Source organism: Mytilus galloprovincialis, chromosome 12 (genome assembly GCF_965363235.1).
Source record: "Mytilus galloprovincialis chromosome 12, xbMytGall1.hap1.1, whole genome shotgun sequence".
Taxonomy (NCBI): Eukaryota; Metazoa; Mollusca; class Bivalvia; order Mytilida; family Mytilidae; genus Mytilus; species Mytilus galloprovincialis.
The window spans coordinates 72,380,114-72,402,283 of NC_134849.1; the positions used below are offsets into that span (position 1 = coordinate 72,380,114).

The window sequence follows — 22,170 nt, forward strand, 5'->3', positions numbered from 1 at the left end:
GTTAAAGTGGTTCTGTTTCATCACTAGGGCACTGAAGTTGTTTTTTTCTCCCTCCCCCCCTTTTTTATCTTTCTGTTTTAAGAGAGTTTGATTCATACTTACAATGTTAAAGTGGTTCTGTTTCATCACTAGGGGACTGAAGTTGTTTTTTTCTCCCTCCCCCCCTTTTTTATCTTTCTGTTTTAAGAAAGCTTGGTTCATACTTACAATGTTAAAGTGGTTCTGTTTCATCACTAGGGGACTGAAGTTGTTTTTTTCTCCCTCCCCCTTTTTTTATCTTTCTGTTTTAAGAAAGCTTGGTTCATACTTACAATGTTAAAGTGGTTCTGTTTCATCACTAGGGGACTGAAGTTGTTTTTTTCTCCCTCCCCCTTTTTTTATCTTTCTGTTTTAAGAAAGCTTGGTTCATACTTACAATGTTAAAGTGGCTTTGTTTCATCACTAGGGGACTGAAGTTGTTTTTTTCTCCCTCCCCCCTTTTTATCTTTCTGTTTCAAGGTCATATTAACAGTCCATACTAACAATGTTAAAGTGGTTCTGTTTCATCACTAGGGGACTGAAGTTGTTTTTTCTCCTGTCCCCCCCCCCTTTTTTTCGTTATGTTTTAAGAAAGCTTGGTTCATACTTACAATGTTAAAGTGGTTCTGTTTCATCACTAGGGGACTGAAGTTGTAATGGTTCATTGTCAGGAAAAAATATACTAGGTTCTGTGTTTCGTCTCTTTATTTTATTCTTACTCTTTTTTAACATTGTTGCCTTTTAAAAAATTAGAATAAAGACATGGACATAAAATATCACCATAATCATTACATACAAACTATTTATGGCTCCCTTTATATTGCAGGAGTCACAACTTCTATATTGACAGAAACTATTATTGACGTGGTCCTATTTACAAATTAACTGATTCTGCAATTTAAAATTTTTCGAAATACTAAGGATTTCTTTTCTATCCAAAAATAGGTTTCCTTACTTGTATTTGGTTAAACCTTTCTGAATTTTGAGTACTCAATGCTCTTAAACTTCATACTATATTCAGCTCTTTTTAACTTTATGATTCAAGTGTCACTGATGACTCTTTTTTTTTTAAAACAAAGTGCCCATTCGGCATAAAAATTTTAAGTCTTGTTTCTATGATGAGTTTATGTAAGACATTATTGATATAGTAGTGTACAATTGGGACCATCTTCCTAATGTTGTAACATTTGACATCTTTATTTCAATATTTCAGATCTTTAAACTATTGTCAAAATGTAGAACAGCAATAAAATAAGGAATATCATGACACCATGCCCTGCTCACATTTTTTGCATGTTTCTCCCCTCAATACATTTTTTCCCCCTGGTGCATGGCAAAGACTTGCAGTCCCAAAAAAATAACTAAATTTAAACTTAGGCCACAGTTTTTTAATTTGTTGGTTTACGGATTTTCTTCATGAAAAAGTCGGTCGGTCGGTCGGGAAAAAAATAAAAAAAATACCTTTCAAGACAGAAAACTGATATGCAAAATAAATATATATTTCACCTTTCTAATAATATGTTTGTTATCCTATTTTGTCATCATTTCTTAAATTTTAGTTTAATGAAATATTATTGCTCAGTTGTAATAAAAATTGCATGACATTGCCTAATAATTTCCCGTAAAAAAGGGGGTGCACGGACAAAGACGTAATTAAATTTCATAAAGGAAGACAAATTCACATAGCTCTTAATCAATTCCAGAAAACTTGGTGAATAATGATCTTCAAGAACGAAAACTGATAAAGAAATAAATGTAAAAGCGTGGTAAGAAAATAATTTTCAACACACGCGTCAAAAACGTAATAGACTCGTCCACTGGAAAAAACAAGAATATCGGGTTAATGTCACGCATTCCCGTTTTTATCCAAATGGACGAAAATTTTTTATTATCTATGAAACAAGAAAATTTTAAACGATCTGTTAATATTCAGTACTTTAACTTGATGTCCTGAATTTCCACCTGTCCACATTTGGACAAGTCTATTTCTATGAGAAGATGCATCTTACGGACTGTTGACAAATAAGAGAAACGAACTTATTGTGTAATTGGTTTTAAACACAGGTTTCGTTCCACAAAAATATTTGTCCAAACGACATGTCAAGGTCATTAATAATTGATTTATCTATTTTTAGAAACGTAAACTGGAAGTTTCATTTTTTCACAACAGAAAGTGTTATCAATTCTGTTAGTGATTTATAATGCATTTCATTTTATAAAAAAAGGCTAATTTATTTATTTTTCAGGGATAATGCATTTGTTAGGGTCGGCGGGAATGAAAAAGCATGAAAAGTCAATTTTATTTTTATTCTGGAAATAGGCAAAATCAGGTCGGCGGATCCGTAAACCAACAAATTAAAAAATCCTGGCCTTATCACTTGAACTTATATTTAAACCGAACACTTAAAATAATTTAAACTGATAACTAAAACTTAAATTTAAACCAATACTAAAACTTAAATTTAAACCAATACTAAAACTTAAATTTAAACCAATACTAAAACTTAAATTTAAACCAATACTAAAACTTAAATTTAAACCAATACTAAAACTTAAATTAAAACTGATCACTAACACTTACATGTAGATTTAAACTGATCATTAAGACCTACATTCAAACCTAAAATTCAAACTGATCAATGAAACTTAAATTTAAACTGATCACAAAAGCTTAACTCTAAACTGATCATTAATTCTTACCTTTAATGCTGATCTAAGAACTACAACTTGACCTGCAGGTTGTATCCATGGTTCACCGTCTACGTGTACAGGAAGATCACTTAATAATGTTATTCTTAGCTGAAATAAATACGTCTATATGTACAGGAAGATCACTTAATAATGTTATTCTTAGCTGAAATAAATACGTCTATATGTACAGGAAGATCACTTAATAATGTTATTCTTAGCTGAAATAAATACGTCTATATGTACAGGAAGATCACTTAATAATGTTATTCTTAGCTGAAATAAATATGTCTATATGTACAGGAAGATCACTTAATAATGTTATTCTTAGCTGAAATAAATTTTAAAAAAAAATCATAACTTCAATAGTAAATTTTTGCTATTTCTAGCTAAGTTAAAGGTGTTTTTTTTTTTTTCTTAACACTTTCACTACTGAATTTATTTTTTTCGCGGGATTCTCTGGCCGAAATTTATTTGCACGAGCCGTTTGCCTGACCGGGATTAATTTGACATGTGCTGCAGCAAAAACAACCTCGTAGTTTTGGTCATTGAAAACTCAGGAACCATGGCGAGTTGTGCGGTCAAATTTTGATAAAATGAAGATAAATATCATAGGTTGAGCGTCCGTAGACTGTTCATAGAGAAAGAAGCAGTTTACCATAAAAACGCGTGTCGATAACGTAGATTGATTGAGTCGGAAGATAATTTTTGTCATTGCGTACCGTATATCACTTTCACTTACATTCGGCAACATTTCTTATGCACGCGTGTGTTTCAAAATGCTATTTCAATGAGCCACTGAATTTTTTTCCTTCAAAAACAGTTTCCGTTTTCGTTTTCTTGGCAAAAATACTTGTAAATCGAGACTGTCGTTCACGTAGATTTTGGCCGCCATTTGTTTACGGTTTCGAAAGAAGAAAGATAACTCCGGTTTGATAACGGACAATAACTCTTCCAGGCGATTTGTATAAATACCCCCAGCGTTGATGTGCGATCATGAACTAATTAATAAAAGTTTTTAACAGCAATAATAATCGATGGGACTTCCTTACTTTATGACTTAACCCCAGTAATGCATTAATTCTTCCACATGTGAATGAGATGAAGCTTTCCAATAAATAAAATCAAGCCAAAAAGTAACTTTTTTTCTAAATCCATGAAATTTCCAATAAATTTGATTTGTGTCGTGGGGGTTATATAATATAAAAAATATTTAAACATGAATAAATGTACTACAGATAAGCAAATATTCAGCTGTTTCTCAAGAAAAAGACCTTAGTGAATTTTGTTTGTTTGGAAAATTGTAAAAATTAAATCTTAACTATGTAGTCAAAATTTAGGATGTATAAGATAACATAAATTTGACAAATACATCAACTGATGTTTGTTAAAGCAGCACAATTAAATACCAAAAGCTGACAATTAATATTTTAAATTTACTTTCATCATAGTTTTATTTATTAATCACATGAAGTACAGGCAAAGAAGATAATAGTATATGCAGGCAACTACTGGGTACTGTTTTATTTAAAATCATGATATGCACACACAGATGCAAGTCGTTGAAAACTATTGCCAAAAAAAGGGATTAAAATACATGTTTTACTGCAGAATGCAGTTTTAAAATTCATTGATGGAAAGCTACATCAGGGAGCTGATATAGTTTGTAATAACATTTGGAAGCTATGAAATTTGTTTTATTTTCAGTTTATTATGCTGCTTTGAATAGAAGGATTCATATCATAAATTCTAATTTTTAAATTGAGTGAGGACATATGGAAACTATTTTTTTAATTATTTTCTGTTCATATTGTTGGGCTATTTAATGGAATGGTTTGTCAAAAGGTAAATAAAAATAACTTGAGTGAGGTTGTTATACTATAACCAATGTTACCAGTCTATTGATTAATCTATTACATCCAGTAGCAAGTGTCACTTACATATACATGTAAGCCTATATATTAATGTGGTATGAAAATCCTGCTTACATGTACTAGTCCCATAAACAGTGTTAATTTAAGAAGCTGACTTACAAGGTAATAGCCACAAGACCCTAAAATAGTCCCATTATCCCATTTCCAATTTGATCAGTCTTTTCTCTTTAGAGTCCTATATGACTTGGCTTCTGAGAGAAGCAGCAATTTCAATACCATTTGAATTCTCTTTTTGAACACAAAAGAGGTGTTTCCTAGTGTAAAAATGGTTGTTTATATGAGAATTACAAATTACAATAACAATAGACACTGCCACACTGGTCATTCATCTTTTGTGTTTATATGCAATATGAGGGAGAGTAATTTATTATGTTCCACAAAATTATTAAAACAAAAAATTGAACCCCTATTTTTTTCAGAAACATACAGGAACAGTATTATTTTACAATAATGAATAATGCCATCTTAAGATTAATCAGTAGAAGCAAACAACACGTTATGTTTTTCACTTTGGAAAAAAAATCACTTCCCTTCAGCAAAAAAAAATAATTATTTTTCCCTTCCCAATTCTGAAAAAAAAAGCCAATTTTCCCTTCCCTTCTAAAACAAATATTATTTTTCACTTCCCTTCTTTGACAATGTTTTCTTTAAAAAAATATAGAGAATAAAAACAATTTGTTACATAAAAATAATCATCTTGGCATCTTTCAGGATTTTTTTACTCTCTGTCAACATTATTTGTTTTTCAAAACAACTTTTAAAATTTTTGTATGCTGAACAAGACTTTTAAAAACCTCTGTCACAAGACGAGATACATCATGGAAAATAATTTACACTCGATTAAAATACGAATAAGATTGCAGAATATTGTCTCATCTTTCAAAACCACTTTTCTTTTAAATAATAAAGCTATGAGATGAGACAACACATGTTTTTATGAACCTCACTATTTATAGACTCTCAATTTTGTCAATATCCGGTTCTATTTTTAATGGAAGTGGACTTTCGTTTTGTCGACCTAGATACTGCAGTTCAGCCTTTCAACTAAAAGAAATAAAACCCGTAGCACTGCAGACTCCTGAGAGTGTCTAAAACGATGATATAGGACTCTGATTCAATCGGTAATGAAAAGTTGACCATCAAACGGCAGCGAGAAATAATAATTTACAGTCGTGCACCTGATGACGACAATCAAAGTCTCGATTTCAAGTTGTTTTACAAATATGTTTCTCATCAATCCAAAATTTACGTTCATACATTACTTTTGTACAAGTTAAACGACTTTCATGACCGCATGTTAAGTTTTCTCAATGTTTCAACTCGAAATGAAACTCCTGACCACGATTGTTTATGATTCCGCCATTTTGTTTTTCACGCGGTTTTTTCTTGTCAACAATCTTTGAAAAAACATATTTTGACAGCGTTTTTACGCCCAATACTAAATTATAGAATGCATTTGATGTTTATCATAACATCTATGGAGCAACTGCACCAAGAAACATGTCTAAACTTTATTTTTACTGTTTGCACTGTGACCGTCTAAAAATAGATATCTATGTATCCTTAAGGATAATTTCGCCCTCAGCTCCGTGGTGCCAAAAGGATAATTTCGGCTCGCGCTCGAGGGTGCCAAAAGGATAATTTCGGTACGAAAGGGTTAACTTCAATAATAAATTTTTGCTATTCTTAGCTGAAATAAATGAACAATTTTTCATAACTTCGAATTTTATAATACATTTTTGCCATTTTAAGCTAAAAAAAAATGATTTCTATTTCAAAACTGCAATAATAATTGTTTTCTATTCTTAGCTGAAATGAATAAACAAATTTTCATAACTTCAATAATAAATGTTTACTATTTCTAGCTAAAAAAATCTTTTTCATAACTAATAATAAAAAACATTTTTGCTATTCTTAGCTAAAAGTAAATGATTTTTTTTTTTTTATTCAATAATAAACTGTTTCAACTCTTCGCTAAAACATATTAGATTTTTTTTCAGAATATGTCATAAGTCTGGAAAACTATGTCTGTGAAAACTTACATGGCCTCCCTGGGCTATCCGTATACCAGTGCGTAAACCACTATGTATCTGACCCATATGGACGACGCCTGTCACTCCAACAATTTCAAGCATGCCATCATAATGTGTAGGCTTGGCAAATTGGTCCTCTCTTTCTGGCCCCCATGGATTGGATCCTGATCCCCAACTACAAATAAGAAAAGTATATTTTTCAGGCTCTCACAGAGGTAAGATCACAAGTTTTGTACTCTTGAAAATTGGTTCAGACAAAGTCAGTCTAAAAATACATCAAGATTGTAAAATGTTGCATCAACTGAGCACATATATCATGTATATCATTTTTTTTAAAGATTTTTTAACAAGAGTGCACACGCTGAAATGTCTCGCCTTCTATACTAATCATTGATTTTATGTTGATAGTCCTTAGTATAAAGCTAAGCTTTATTACAACTGTCACATAAACATAACATTAACAAAGATAACTAAACAAAGACCAATGAACCTTGAAAATGAGGTCAAGGTCAGATGAACCATGCCAGGCAGACATGTTCAGTTAACAATGCTTCTATACAACATATATAGTTGACCTATTACTTATAGTTTAAGAAAAAAATAGACCAAAACACAAAAATTAACACTGTGCAATGAACCGTGAAAATGAGGTCAAATAAAACCTGCACGACTGACATAAAGATCATAAAATATTTCAATACACCAAATATAGTTGACCTATGGCATATAGTATTAGAAAAAAAGACCAAAACTCAAAAACTTAACTTTGACCACTGAACCATGAAAATGAGGTCAAGGTCACATGACATCTGCCCGCTAGACATGTACACCTTACAACCATTCCATACAACAAATATAGTAGACTTATTGCATATAGTATGAGAAAAACAGACCAAAACACAAAAATTAAACTATAACCACTGAACCATGAAAATGAGGTCAAGGTCAGATGACACCTGCCAGTTGGACATGTACACCTTACAGTCCTTCCATACACCGAATATACTATCCCTATTGCTTATAGCCATGATAGTATCTGAGATATGGACTTGACCACCAAAACTTAACCTTGTTCACTGATCCATGAAATGAGGTCGAGGTCAAGTGAAAACTGTCCGACAGACATGAGGACCTTGCAAGGTACGCACATATCAAATATAGTTATCCTATTACTTATAATAAGAGAGAATTCAACATTACAAAAAATCTGAACTTTTTTTTCAAGTGGTCACTGAACCATGAAAATGAGGTCAAGGACATTGGACATGTGACTGACGGAAACTTCGTAACATGAGGCATCTATATACAAAGTATGAAGCATCCAGGTCTTCCACCTTCTAAAATATAAAGCTTTTAAGAAGTGAGCTAACGCCGCCGCCATAGCTGCCGTAGCCGCCGCCGGATCACTATCCCTACACGTATGTCGAGCTTTCTGCAACAAAAGTTGCAGGCTCGACAAAAATCTGATGTTATTTCCTTGCTCTATTTGGTCATCTGGATTTAAATAACAAATTCTGTAGCAATAAAATTACATCTTCTCACTGCTCAACTTGCCATGAACAGTTGTTTAAAGTGGTGCTTACTGAATGACACATGCACACAGTTTATCTGTGTAATGGAAACTATGACTGCAGTTAAACACATGGAAGGTAACTTTGCTATATGTTGCCAACGGTTATTTTTCAAGTAATGTTTTTCAAAAAGCCCTAACCGTAACAACTATGTTGACTAAATACAAAGTATTTTGTTATTGAAATGTGCCTAAATATTTCTGTTAGCTTAATGAGAAACAGACTGACATATTGAGTGAATGCAATATAAGCCCCACTACTAGCTATAGACTCAGGATACAATGACTTAAATACCTGAGTATATTCAATGTGTGTGATTGGAGCATGACAAAATATATGTTTAATAGCTGAATTGACAGACAGACTGACAGACAAAGTTAATACACTATAAGCCCCACTCCTACACTAAGGATAGAATTACTAACCTGAGTATATTTAATATAATAAGTCCTTCTACAGGTGGCAGGTCTATAGGTTTTCCGTCAACTTCTACCTTTATATACCGATGTAAATCTCGTACTAGGGAGCGTCTATTTATCATTTTTCGTAAACCAATTTTAACATATACACCTTTGTTATGAAATCTGAAAATAAATTAATCAAAAGTAATTATGAATTTCTCTTAATTTGAGTCAGACAGGAACCATGGATGTGTCAGACAAACATCACCAGGAACCATGGATGTGTCAGACAAACATCACCAGGAACCATGGATGTGTCGGACAAACATCACCAGGAACCATGGATGTGTCAGACAAACATCACCAGGAACCATGGATGTGTCAGACAAACATCACCAGGAACCATGGATGTGTCGGACAAACATCACCAGGAACCATGGATGTGTCAGACAAACATCACCAGGAACCATGGATGTGTCAGACAAACATCACCAGGAACCATGGATGTGTCGGACAAACATCACCAGGAACCATGGATGTGTCAGACAAACATCACCAGGAACCATGGATGAAACATTTCAGTTCACTTCTGGTTTTTAGTGGGATTGGTGTTGTTTTTCAATCTTACAACTTTCAGTCTTATTTTCAATCAGTTTTTTCAACTTTTTGTCCTTGTCTATGTCCGGCATGGACTTCCAACTTTAATAACCTCACTCGCATATTTTTTTTGATAATGGCAACTTCCAGTACCCCTTCTCCCTTTTTTGTTTGAGTGCTCAAATAATGAATACGCCGACTATTTCCCTCAACATTAGTATTCTACTCACCTGTATCTAAATGTCTGCTTGCTTTACTGTACTCACCTACTATTAAATTTATCTGGTTTCCCTTCCCTTGCATTATGGAAGTCCAAACAAACTTCAGCGTCAATGCCGATTCCAAAATAATTATTCATTACAAATATGGTTGTGGTGTCCTCATTAGTGTTAGGACAGTTCGTGTCATGATCTATAGCTATTTTTGTCTCGTCTTGCTCTTTCTCATTTGGATGGAAAATCACAGTCCACCTGGAAATTCAGGAGTTCAATTAAACCATATAATTTTTATAAATCAGAAAGTGACAATTTTATTTCTTGTCAAATTATCCTTCTTCGGTCCCTTCTACTTATTCATTGCTTCAGCTATTTCAATAAATTTTCTCCAGATTTTAGTAAAATAAAAGAACCTTGGCCTATCCTCCCTAGACTTTAAAGTCCAAAAAGTATGTTACTAAGAAAGAATTTGGTTTGTGGAATGACCTATTTCACACGACAATTAGAACATTATTTGAATTTTGGAAGCCTTCAGCTTATTTTTCTTGAACTTAAGGGTTACTAACCGATCTAATTTGATTTCATCAGCATCTATCACATCACGTAACACATTTAATGGATCTTCTCCACCGCCATAACCTGGTCCCCATCTCAGTACACGTGCCAGATCATTACCTGTAAGCAAAAGAAACATTTTTTTATTTTTTCTCAATAGTAAATCATTTTATTCATTTAATAAAACCTTTGATCAAAATTCTTCAATTGTACAAATTACTGTAAATTCTCTTTTATCATGAGATGTTTTCTTCAAATTATCAAAAATCTCAGAGCATTTTCATGATTTTTCGAAGAAATGTACCCCCCCCCCCCCTATTTTTGTGTTATCTTTATGAATAATTTCATATGATTATCTAATTACAGGTATTGTTTATCTTACCTGTCCCCAGTGGAACAATAGCTAAGGGAGGCGACTGGCAAACTGCATCCTGTCCAACATTATCTAAACAGGATAAAACCCAGCCAACTGTCCCATCACCACCACATGCTAAAATCTTGTAATAAGGAATATTTCGAAAGACATACAACCTAAAAAATTATCATCACAATATTACCAAAATTATTCTTCTTATTCAGCTGCAAAAAAAAATCTATAGCAAATTCAATATATCCCATGTAAAATGTGTCAGTAATTATGAATTTTTGCATCATACATTCATTACATGTAATTTTTGTAACTGATGAAATCTGGTTACTCCTAGGAAGCAGCTACACCAAACACCAGAGTTATTACTGTATAGGTGTTAATCAACATATTTCTATTTCTTTTCCTAACATCTTGCTGATCACATTTTGTCTTGTGATGACACATATGAAATAATGAAGGTTATTCTACATTTGACGAAAGAAACGCTTCACTGTTAAAATTGCAAAAATAGTCAGGAATCTAATCCTGTTTTCTTGATATTTTATCAAACATCAATGGTATTTTTAAATGCTATGTAATAATGCAAACCCACTTGTATAAAGTGGATACTTTATTTCATATTTACCCCTTTATAGCAAACTTGGCGACAATTTAATTTATTGCAATTTTATAATTACTGTGGAATCACTATTATTAGTTGGATACCAATTTTCGTGGGCTTCTTGGGTACAGGTGAACCAAGAAATCAAATGTTCAATGAAGTACACATTATAATAGGCTTTGTATACAGAGATTGTCTAAATCACAAAATCAAAAATCCACCAATATGCAAGTTTTCAGCGATCCATGAAAATTGATACCAACGAAAATAAATGAATCCACAGTATATAACGTTTTATATATTCAAGCTCAATTTATCTTTTATCCCTTAAATAATTAACTTACCCTGGTAAAGGACCACCATTTTCTAAATTAAAAACTTGATGAGGATTGAGAAGCTTGCGAAAGGACGTAATGAGCTCACTTCCTTGGCAACCACCACTTTTCACATTTACAAAAACTAACAAAGGGTTGGTGCTATCAGGAATCATCTGTGACTGAAATATCAAAGTCATTCATTCAGATATATAAATACAAGAATCATAATTCTAACGCAACATCGTTTGCACCTTTATTTTAATTGGATAATGTCACCAATTTTCATGGCATCAATTCACAATTGATGCTATGTTAAATACACCCAAGCGCAGACGTCATATGACATATTTTAAATGTATGATTTAAGTAGTTTTCTCTCAGTTTCATTAGAATTGAAATAACAAAATTGAATTTTAATCTCCGACGGAATCAATTGGTGATTTGATGGTTGCAAATCCCTGTTTACTGGCACCGCCAATGCATCGCCAGTAAACTTAATTTGCGACCAATTGATGCGGTCAGAGCTTAAAATTCAAAACAGTTATCTCCTGATTATCACATGATACCAGATAATGATGATAACAATGATGATGCTTGTTGAAGGCCATGCTGGTATCTATATTATTACTTGTATTTTAATGTCATTTGGTCTCTTGAGGAGAGTTGCACTTTGGCAATAATACCACATCTTCGTTTTTATAATCATAAATCTGAAAACAGCTGTTTTTATTTCCACAATATTGACTGATTGATTGGTCAGTTCTGAAAGTCATGTTTGTTTTCACAGAGTATAAAAAGAAGATGTGGTATCCCATCACACCTGATCTACTTTATATGTATTATCTAAAAATGTTTCAACAGTAAACACCTTTAAACAAGCTTAAGTGTTACATATTGTTTTCCGTTCATTTTTTGTACATAAATTATGCCATTAGTTTTCTCATGTGAATTGTTTTACATTGTCATTTGTGTCAATTGTTTTACATTGTCATTTCAGGGCCATTTATAGCTTACTATGCGGTATGGGCTTTGTTTTGTTGAAAAAAAACAATACCTGCAATACCGTATCCTATAGTTGTTAATTTCTGTGTCATTTTGGTCTCTTGTGGAGAGTTGTCTCATTGGCAATCATACCACATCTTCTTTTTTTAATAAGACATACCTGAATGTTTGGAAGTAACAAAACAAGTAACTGTTTGTCGTCAAACACAGCATCTTGTAAAGAATTAAAAACTGCGTTAGCTTTCTCTGAAGTGGTATACACTAATACCAGGGCACCATACTCATAATATATTACATCTACTGCTTGCCACTTATTTCCTAAAATACAATATCAAGACATTGTTCAAACTTGTCTCTCATCTACTAGTTACCTATTTAACCCAGTTTCTACTTAAACAAGAATGTGTCCATAGTACACGGATGCCCCACTTGCTCTATCATTAGGTCTTTTTGTTTTAAATTTTCCCCAGTGTCTAGTATATTTGCTAGCTTTCTTTTCTCTGATTATCTGATTGCAATATGCTCAACATTTTAATAGCAAAATCTAGTTTTCTGCAAAAATTTAAGTTCATGCAACAAAACTGACGATACAGATTCATCTTGGCCAAAATGAATTTAATTGTTTGAGAGAAAAGATTCCTGCTTTCAAGTCCTCAACAAAAGAACAAAATCGTGAAAAAAATATCAGGACCTTTGCATTGGTAATTTAGATTAATTGGTAATTTCTACAATTGAAAATGCCTGTACCAAGTCAGGAATATGACAGTTGTTGTCCATTTGTTTGATGTGTTTTATCATTTGGTTTTGCCATGTGATTAGGAACTTTCCGATTGAATTTTCCTCTGAGTTCAGTATTTTTGTGATTTTACTTTTTAGATAAAATTAGCCCTACCTGGACCAATTACATCCAGTAATATTTTTTCATACTGGCGTTGTGCTAAACCAGTAGGTAAGTTTCCCACAAACAAAGAAATCCTTGGTCCATGGGGATCTTCTTTTTGTTGAAGGTAAAATCGAGTCATTCTGTTCTGCCGTAAAGATTCCTACAAAGATATAAGCATTGTAAAAATCATTAAAAAAATTTCATCGATAAAATATATCTATCTGTCTAAGTGTCTATCACAAAATTATGTGCTTGGAATAAAATGATAAAGAAACTATTACACTACAATGTTATAGCAAGATCAAGTCTTTGACATAAAATATCAAAATAAAGTTCTAGATGACACAATAGACATGTGACCTAATTCAAATTAACAGTTAAGCTCATATTTTTCTAAGAACATGGAATCACCCATTTTTGTAGGGTTCATGTTGCTTGTTCATGTTGCAGTTTTTTATGGTGGGTTTTGTTCATTGTTGTTTGCCTTTTGACCTTTTTTAATTTTGCCATGGCATTGCCAATAATTATTTTGAATTTTAAACTATGAATATCCCCTTGATATCTTTTGTCCATCACATATTTTTTTTATGTTTTTGCCTAGGACCAAACTAATTCAAAATTAAGTACTGACATGAATGTTGCCATGGTAATGACCTACCTTTCTACTTTTCTGCATTAGTTGTCATGGTAATAACCTACCTTTCGACTTTCCTGCATTAGTTGTCATGGTAATAACCTACCTTTCGACTTTTCTGCATTAGTTGTCATGGTAATAACCTACCTTTCGACTTTCCTGCATCAGTTGCCATGGTTTTTCACTCATGTCTAACATTCTTTCTGTTACTCCTTTATCTAGTGATACTTCTATTAAACTGAAATTCTCTGGGTTGTCATGAATATCATCCTATAATTGGAGAACATAATGCATAATAAAGTTATCCTGAAAATGATCCTAAAAACACTTATATTTCTTTGATATAAAACTGCTGTGGAAAATTCAACTTTTTAACCCTTTTGCAACAAAGACAGATCTATCTGGATTCACACTTTATACAGCTGATGATTGATCAGGAATTACATCAACATATATACCGCTTTTAAATTTCCAAAAACATTGTGAACACAAGTTATCTTTCTTGGTTTGTTGCCAGGATGAAAATGTTAAGCTGGTGTTATCATTGAAAACTGTGCCAAAATAAATTAAAAGGAGTAGGTTCAGTAAGACCCTTTTTTGGCCCCAAAATATAGCAGTTTTACAAAATTGTGAAAATGTAATCTTTTAGCTATTTAGTGGAAAGTAGAATTCTTCTGCTACATAAATATGGGCTGTATTTTGACAATACAATGCACATATATCGGGTACTAGCATCATTAAGTCATGCTAAATTACTCAAAACTTCACAATTTTTTTGTTAAATTTTAGACGGTTTCCGTCTTAAATGAAAGTGGCTGCATTTGTGTTCATTCATAATATTGAAATTTAAGTTGTATTTGATGATACTATATAACATATATAAAGGTTGAGGATGAACAAAGATGCAGCCACTTTGATTTTTGACAAAAACCATCTGAAAAGTGACGTTTTTTGGCATATTTGATAGATTTTTCATATTTCAGCTTGAATCGGAGCATTTTTAATTGACTAAATGAGTTAAAATCTTTCACATAAACTAATTGAATCAATAAATATAGACACTTAAGTGTTTAAATAGTGTCCAAAATCTTTCGTTAGATGAACCTGAAATTTGAGGACAATATCGGCCTTTACCGGACCTACTCCTTTACACTTTTTACAGAAATTTGAAGAAAAAGATAATTTTTATAAGAATTAGGAAAAACTGAAGCCAGTGTATGTACTTACACTGAATCCAAATTTCCTCAGTGCTAGCTGTATAACTTCCTCTGTAGTGGTATCTTTGGTTACTTCAATGTTCTTGTACCCAGATGTGCCTCTGGAAGACAAACAGTATGGGATGAAAATACAGTCAAATATCTATTAAGCAGTCAATTGTAGGAAATACTATAAGTGATCCCTTACACAAGGTTCGCATTTCGAATATAGTCTGTGTTAAGTACACTCAAAATATTTCCATAAGAAGTTTTATCACAATGATTAATTAGTAGAAATATCATATTTGTATAAACTTATTACTACTTATTATTAGCCCTATGTTCCACAAGGAAAGAAGAGGATTAAGTCAAGTAAGTCATAAACTTATTACCATTATTAACTTAGTTTATCTAATCTCTTTATAAAAACCTTTTAGTATCCACTGGTTTAATCACACCTTAATAATTTAAAGGCTGAAATTTCATTGCCTCAGATAAACAATTAAACATAATAGACCACTGCATTGTAAGCAGGCCCGTAGCCAGGAATTTCAAAGAGGGGGTTATTTGGACCCACAAACTTGACTTTAACAGTCACAATTCAAACGTTGACATTAACAGTGCTTATATGTTTTCATGGGGGGGTTTGTCCAAACACCCGAACCCCCATGGCTACGGGTATGTTGTAAGATAAGGATGTTCTAGGATATTTATTCTGATCAGATTGCACAAGTGGCCATTTTGATCTTTTAGTGAGTGAAGCAATCAAGTTCCATAAAAAAATACAAAATATCCCTTCAATTATTTATCTGAATCAACTCACCTCACACCGCCTGGGTACACCTTGATAACACCTTTATTGGGGTCTCTTTCTTTGTAACGGAGGAAAATTGAAGGCCTCTTCCCGTCTGGCGATAGAAGTTGGTCTCTGATTGGACTGTTTTTATCTAGCTCCTTTTCACCTGCAAAATAGACACCTGTAAAATATTGTTAGTATTTATTTGTAAGTTCATAAATATTATATATATAAGAGAAAGAAAATTATTATTTCTAACACACAAGATCTGAGTTAAGTTTACATGATCTTATCAAACAAAATGTCAAGCAAAATTTTCACTTTCTCAAATGCATTCATAAAATGTTACTTGATAAAGATATAAATAATAGAGTAGATAAGACAACATCAAGTCTTTTACTAAGTTGATTCACATTTTGTCATTAAGGGACCATTTATTGCTTAATATATACAGTGTTGCATAGAATATATATATAATACCTTCATTCAAAAAACAAGGATAAGAAACTTACAAACTACAATGCTCAACTGTCATGAAAGAATCTCAAGAGCATTTTATAGCTTGCTATTCAATATAGGTTTTACTGATTGTTGAAGGCTGTACAATGACCTATGATTTCTAACTTCTACCACATTTGGTTCATCCGACTCTGTTGGGGAGTTGTCTCATTGGCAATCATACATCATCTTATATTTCTATATCTGATGTAAGAGTGATAATATAGAGTAGCAGTGACCTAAATAAAAATCTTACCATATTCAGAAGCCTCAGATACATAGTAATTCTTTGGGTCATCTGATGTTAAAGTGATAATATTGAGAAGCAGTGACCTAATTAAATATCTTACCATATTCAGAAGCCTCAGATACATAGTAATTCTTTGGGTCATCTGATATGTGGAATGTTTTCAAAGCTGCTTCCTGTAATGATGAATATAATATATAGATTCATGTGTAATACAATACTTCTACACTCAAGATTGTTTAACTTTCCATTTATAGCATATAAAATTCAGAAATAATTGCAATGTTCTTATTATTGCAAAAAATGCTACATGGTTTAAATTGCAACAATTTAAACTCGCATTTTGAAATTTTGTATATGAATTTTAACAGTTTTTTTCTCAATCTTGTAAAAATTAAAATTGCATTTTAGTCTACAATAACAAAATCGAAATAATAAATGCACACATAATTCCTGAATTTACAGTATATTAGTTTCTACTGCTGCATCATGTGTGATACAAAATTTCTACAGACAAGAGAGTTAAATTTTCAATTTTATATCCAAGGCTTGCAGAGCTTCATAAATATTTAAAATATCAAACTGTGGAGGATAAGCAAATATCATATTGCATGAAATTCTGTGTTTGGAATCTGTTTTCGCTAATTTCCTGCTTTTTCAAATTCAACTATGATTAAAGAAAGATAACTCCAATTTTAACAATGACAGCATTGATATTTGCATAATTTATGTAATTTCTTGACAAGTATGGTTGGTTATACACATAACAAATCATTTTGTAACTTGAATATATAACTGTATAATTCATTGATAAATTTTTTAATGTTCATGGGTAGGATCGTTAAGAATGTTATGCTTAATGTTTTTTTTTAATTTCAAAAGTAGTGACAAAATCTGGAAAATTTATAACAACCAAGTCAGCAACAGAAGTTATAAAGGAGGAACAAGTTCTCCCTTTGTTTTCCTCACAAGAACCATTTTTTCCACAGTTATATTTGAGATTTTCAAAACATTGCTTATGATTGCATGTTGATTAATAATTGATTGTTGGTGTTCTAATGCAACTTTTAAGCACCACTTTTGGGCTATTTTGTGGTGGCCAGTTTTTATTGGTGAAGGAAGCCAGAGTGCCCGGAGAAAACCACAACTTCAGATAGTAAAACTGACATTCCTAGTCAATTAATTTTGGAGTCGAGTGCACCTGCAGGGTTCAAACTCACAACCTCAGTGTAGACTTGGTTGCATATTGAAAATTTAAAAATAGTTCTGAAATAACATAACTAACAATTAACATATATTTGATGTTTGATTCAAGAATATTACTTTGACTTACCAAAATAGCTTGAGCAGGAGCATTTTTAGGTACAGATATTGTCCTTGACTTTGACTTACCAAAATAGTTTGAGCAGGAGCATTTTTAGGTACAGATATTGTCCTTGACTTTGACTTACCAAAATAGCTTGAGCAGGAGCATTTTTAGGTACAGATATTGTACTTGACTTTGACTTACCAAAATAGTTTGAGCAGGAGCATTTTTAGATACAGATATTGTCCTTGACTTTGACTTACCAAAATAGCTTGAGCAGGAGCATTTTTAGGTACAGATATTGTCCTTGACCTTGACTTACCAAAATAGTTTGAGCAGGAGCATTTTTAGGTACAGATATTGTCCTTGTCTTTGACTTACCAAAATAGCTTGAGCAGGAGCATTTTTAGGTACAGATATTGTCCTTGACTTTGACTTACCAAAATAGCTTGAGCAGGAGCATTTTTAGGTACAGATATTGTCCTTGACTTTGACTTACCAAAATAGCTTGAGCAGGAGCATTTTTAGGTACAGATATTGTCCTTGACTTTGACTTACCAAAATAGATTGAGCAGGAGCATTTTTAGGTACAGATATTGTCCTTGACTTTGACTTACCAAAATAGCTTGAGCAGGAGCATTTTTAGGTACAGATATTGTCCTGTATAATTTCCTCTTCATGGAAGAATTACCATCAAAAACTCGTATTATTTCAGCTATGAAAAAAAAAATATATATATAACATTGACTTATGGAATACAACACAAAATATCTGACATCTGACTCAAGATGTTTTGTATTGAAGAGTTGCTGTTTCACCAATATTATTGTAAAGTCCAGTTTTCTTTTTTATTTGATATCAATGTCAAGTGAAGAAACAATTAATCACAATTGTATCACAATATCTTTATCCACATCTTGATTTTTAGATCATATCATAACAGATTAACTCAAAAGCATATAAAATTCTTCTGTAACTACCACCTATATGGCCTTTCAAATTATAAGCTTGATAAAACATGTATTGCTACCTGGTCATTTAAGCTCTTGTTCAAATTTTGTGCTCTTCTTAAATCTGATTCTGATTTTTTTTTCATAATTAGTACAAAATTATTTCATATTGAACCACCATACAAAACGCTTTACTAAATCTGTCAGTTTGAACTTTTTACCAAGTTTTGTGCTCATCTTAAATCTGAATTTTAATTTATTAGCACAACATTATTTCATACCAGCATGCAGGCACTATATTTAACAGTTCATTAACTAACTTACTTTCTAAATCCTTTTCTTTATCTTTTGAATCTTTATCCTTTGGTGATCTTGTAGGACCTTGTCTCTCGTCGTCATCGGTTGTAGCTGTGTCACCACTAGAGGGCCATTCCTCGGAGATTGTCCTTCCTACTGTACACAAATTAAGCTTAGAAATATCTTATTTACATTTTTAAGAGCCAAAAAAAGAAACTACAGATATTTAAATGTGGAAAATAAAATTTGGTGCAATTTTCTATAATACAACAGAAAAGTGACAATATCATATAAGCAATGATTAAAAAAAAACTTGCATTCACAATTTCAGTGACGAATTTCCTGCATAAAATTTTTGCAATCACATTAATTTCATTAAGCATTTTTGTCAGTAATTTGCAATATAAAAAGCATGCATTAATATATGAATGTTCAGTGACATATCATGTGACAGTGTTACAATAGCTTTTGCTGTAGTGGTCAAGATGAGTTTTTTTTTACTTTAGTCAATACAGCTGCTATAAGTTATAAGTGACATATCATGTGACAGTGTTACAATAGCTTTTGCTGTAGTGGTCAAGATGAGTTTTTTTTTACTTTAGTCAATACAGCTGCTATAAGTTATAAGTGACATATCATGTGACAGTGTTACAATAGCTTTTGCTGTAGTGGTCAAGATGAGTTTTTTTTTACTTTAGTCAATACAGCTGCTATAAGTTATACACTTTGTTTCTCCTTCACACTTTCAAGCTTGAAATCTTTAAAAGTAGGTTCAAACTTAAAAATATCATATAGTGACCATAAAGATCATCCAAATCCAGAGACGGTTTTGTATAAGTATTTCATCAAAATTGTTGCTGGACATAAAAATACACCTTTCCACTATTTACAAGTAGGATCTTCTTTCTAAGTAACACATGGCAACCCAGCAGCCAAGGCCAAGCTGATCAACAAAATTGAAATAAATAGAAAATGTTTGCACTGTAATGTTACAGATGTTTGCATGAAATTTTTTTAAAAACTCTTTTGTCAAATATTCAGAACCCCTGACTTTATCCATTTTGCCCGCTAACTCTACTTTTTAAGAATAATTGTTCCTGTATCTATAAAATCCTTTCTGAAATTGTCCATTTTCTTAAAAAATCTGTCAATGAATTCCATTTATGCAACAAAACTTAGAGAACAAACCTATTCATACATAAATTTATGCCTAATTCTTAAGAGAGATGCTCTGAATTTTTCTCCATAATTAAAGTTATTAATTGCTTTTTTAGAATTAGTTTTATAATGCAACCATCGACTCACCTCAACAGTCAACAAAGTATCTTGAAATATAGATAAGAAGATGTGGTATGATTGCCAATGAGACACCTCTCCACAAAAGATTAAAATGACACAGAAATTAACAACTATAGGTCACTGTATGGCCTTCAACAATGAGCAAAGCCCATGTTGACTAAAATTTTCAAGACTTACAAGTATTATTTCTCACAAGAAGTTTTGGAAAACAGTCATAATTTTCTGCAGAAATATATTTTAATAATTTTAGTTTTTTTTTTTTTTATTATTTCAATTTGAAATACTGTGGATTCATTTCATTTCATGGGTACTAATCTTCATTTATCGAGAAAAGTTCTAGTTTCATGTATACTTGATTTGATGGTTTTAGCAAATTATACAAGTCTATGGACAATTTGTATTTCGTTAAACACTAATATTTTGTTGTTGTTCACCTTTACATATAAAATCTTCTACAATTAGTACCCATGGAATTTCATAATAAAGCCAAAAAAAAAACTTAATCTGTTTCTCCCCTCCTTGCAGAAAAAAAAACATGTTAGTTAATATAGAATAGTTTATATGGGGATTTTTTTAAAACTTTAACAGTGCTTTATTTAAAATATTTATGACCAGTTTCACAAAAACTTGCGACTAGAATTGAATTCAGAAGTCATGAACAATTCAATATACTTATGATCGAATTGAGTTGTAAGATTTTTTTGTGAAAGTGATAACTAGACTTCAAACATTTCTTAACCATGTGAAACAAAAATGTGCATAAAACACAGTAGTCTGCACCAAAATCTTTTCTAATTGCTAGTCTGAAGAGTAATTTTTCCAACATTTTTCTTATAAGCCCAAACAAAGTTTGTTAAAACTTACTATTCCCAATAAAACTTTTCTAGTCATGAGACTAGTGGCGAAAAGTGCTGATGGAAATCGAATAGGGTAGGCATGAAACTTTATAGAGTAATTATAGAGGAGTGAAACAGAACTATATTTTTTTGGCCTAATAACGAATCTCCAGTATATATAACAAAATAAGCTTACTTCTAATGAAGCATCGACTGTAACATTTTTCTAAACGCGTTGTTTGGGTTTTCTTTTGTTTTCTACGTTTTCTTTTCTTCTTTCTCTCTTCAATTGTTTGAATTTTCAAATTAGATGAGGGCAGCATAGATATGTTGCTTTCTGAAAACCATTTTTGATATATTTCAACAAAGATTAAAAATATGAATACAACAATTGAATTCACTTTATCTGAAGAATTTTAAAATCAGACAGTAGTCGTCATTTTCATCTGAATACAATGAGGTTTTCTTCCTCAAAAATATAATTTTAGTATGGTCTCATATGCACTTATCTATGAAAACTAGTTTTGGAGGGAAAATCACTGTACTGTTTTGTCCGAGTTGTACAATGATAAAAATATTCAAATAGTAAGTTTACTTGCTAAACTTTCAAAGATCACATTGTGAAATTTTCAGTTTAAATAAAAATCTCTTACGACTGATCCAAATTTAAATATTGACATAAAATAAGAATCTTCTAAGAGCCTGAATAACTCACTTGGTAACAATATGACATTTTGATATATTTCTTTAAATTTAATTGCAATCCTTTCGGTCATTTTCATTACATTTGTACAATGTTGTTCTACTGAGCATTTTTATTGAACACATGCACTGCAATAAGAACCTTTTTATTATACTTTTGAGATAACTTGCAAAAATAAAATTTTTGTCAAAAATTGTTTACAATTTTTTTTTTCTCTTCCCCT

General features: G+C 31.8%; 1 protein-coding gene across 6 annotated transcripts in view; it reads right to left on the reverse strand.

Moving 5' to 3' along the window:
- LOC143054754 (diacylglycerol kinase theta-like) overlaps positions 1–22,170 on the reverse strand; it is a 43,791-nt gene that overhangs the window by 7,307 nt on the left and 14,314 nt on the right. For 2 of the 6 annotated variants that reach the window (XM_076227795.1, XM_076227793.1), the window contains 16 exons: positions 19,137–19,265; positions 18,480–18,577; positions 16,660–16,732; positions 15,839–15,992; positions 15,047–15,137; positions 13,967–14,089; positions 13,195–13,345; positions 12,463–12,620; positions 11,328–11,479; positions 10,395–10,543; positions 10,024–10,132; positions 9,509–9,712; positions 8,670–8,828; positions 6,683–6,848; positions 2,719–2,817; positions 630–756 (listed from right to left, as the gene is read on the reverse strand). In XM_076227795.1, the coding sequence (XP_076083910.1) occupies positions 634–756; positions 2,719–2,817; positions 6,683–6,848; positions 8,670–8,828; positions 9,509–9,712; positions 10,024–10,132; positions 10,395–10,543; positions 11,328–11,479; positions 12,463–12,620; positions 13,195–13,345; positions 13,967–14,089; positions 15,047–15,137; positions 15,839–15,992; positions 16,660–16,732; positions 18,480–18,577; positions 19,137–19,265 (2,138 nt within the window). In that variant the 3' untranslated portion in view covers positions 630–633. Of the gene's footprint in view, positions 1–629; positions 757–2,718; positions 2,818–6,682; positions 6,849–8,669; positions 8,829–9,508; positions 9,713–10,023; positions 10,133–10,394; positions 10,544–11,327; positions 11,480–12,462; positions 12,621–13,194; positions 13,346–13,966; positions 14,090–15,046; positions 15,138–15,838; positions 15,993–16,659; positions 16,733–18,479; positions 18,578–19,136; positions 19,266–21,440; positions 21,582–22,170 lie in introns of all 6 variants that reach the window. The other 4 variants (XM_076227791.1, XM_076227792.1, XM_076227790.1 and 1 more) reach the window with 4 other exon arrangements.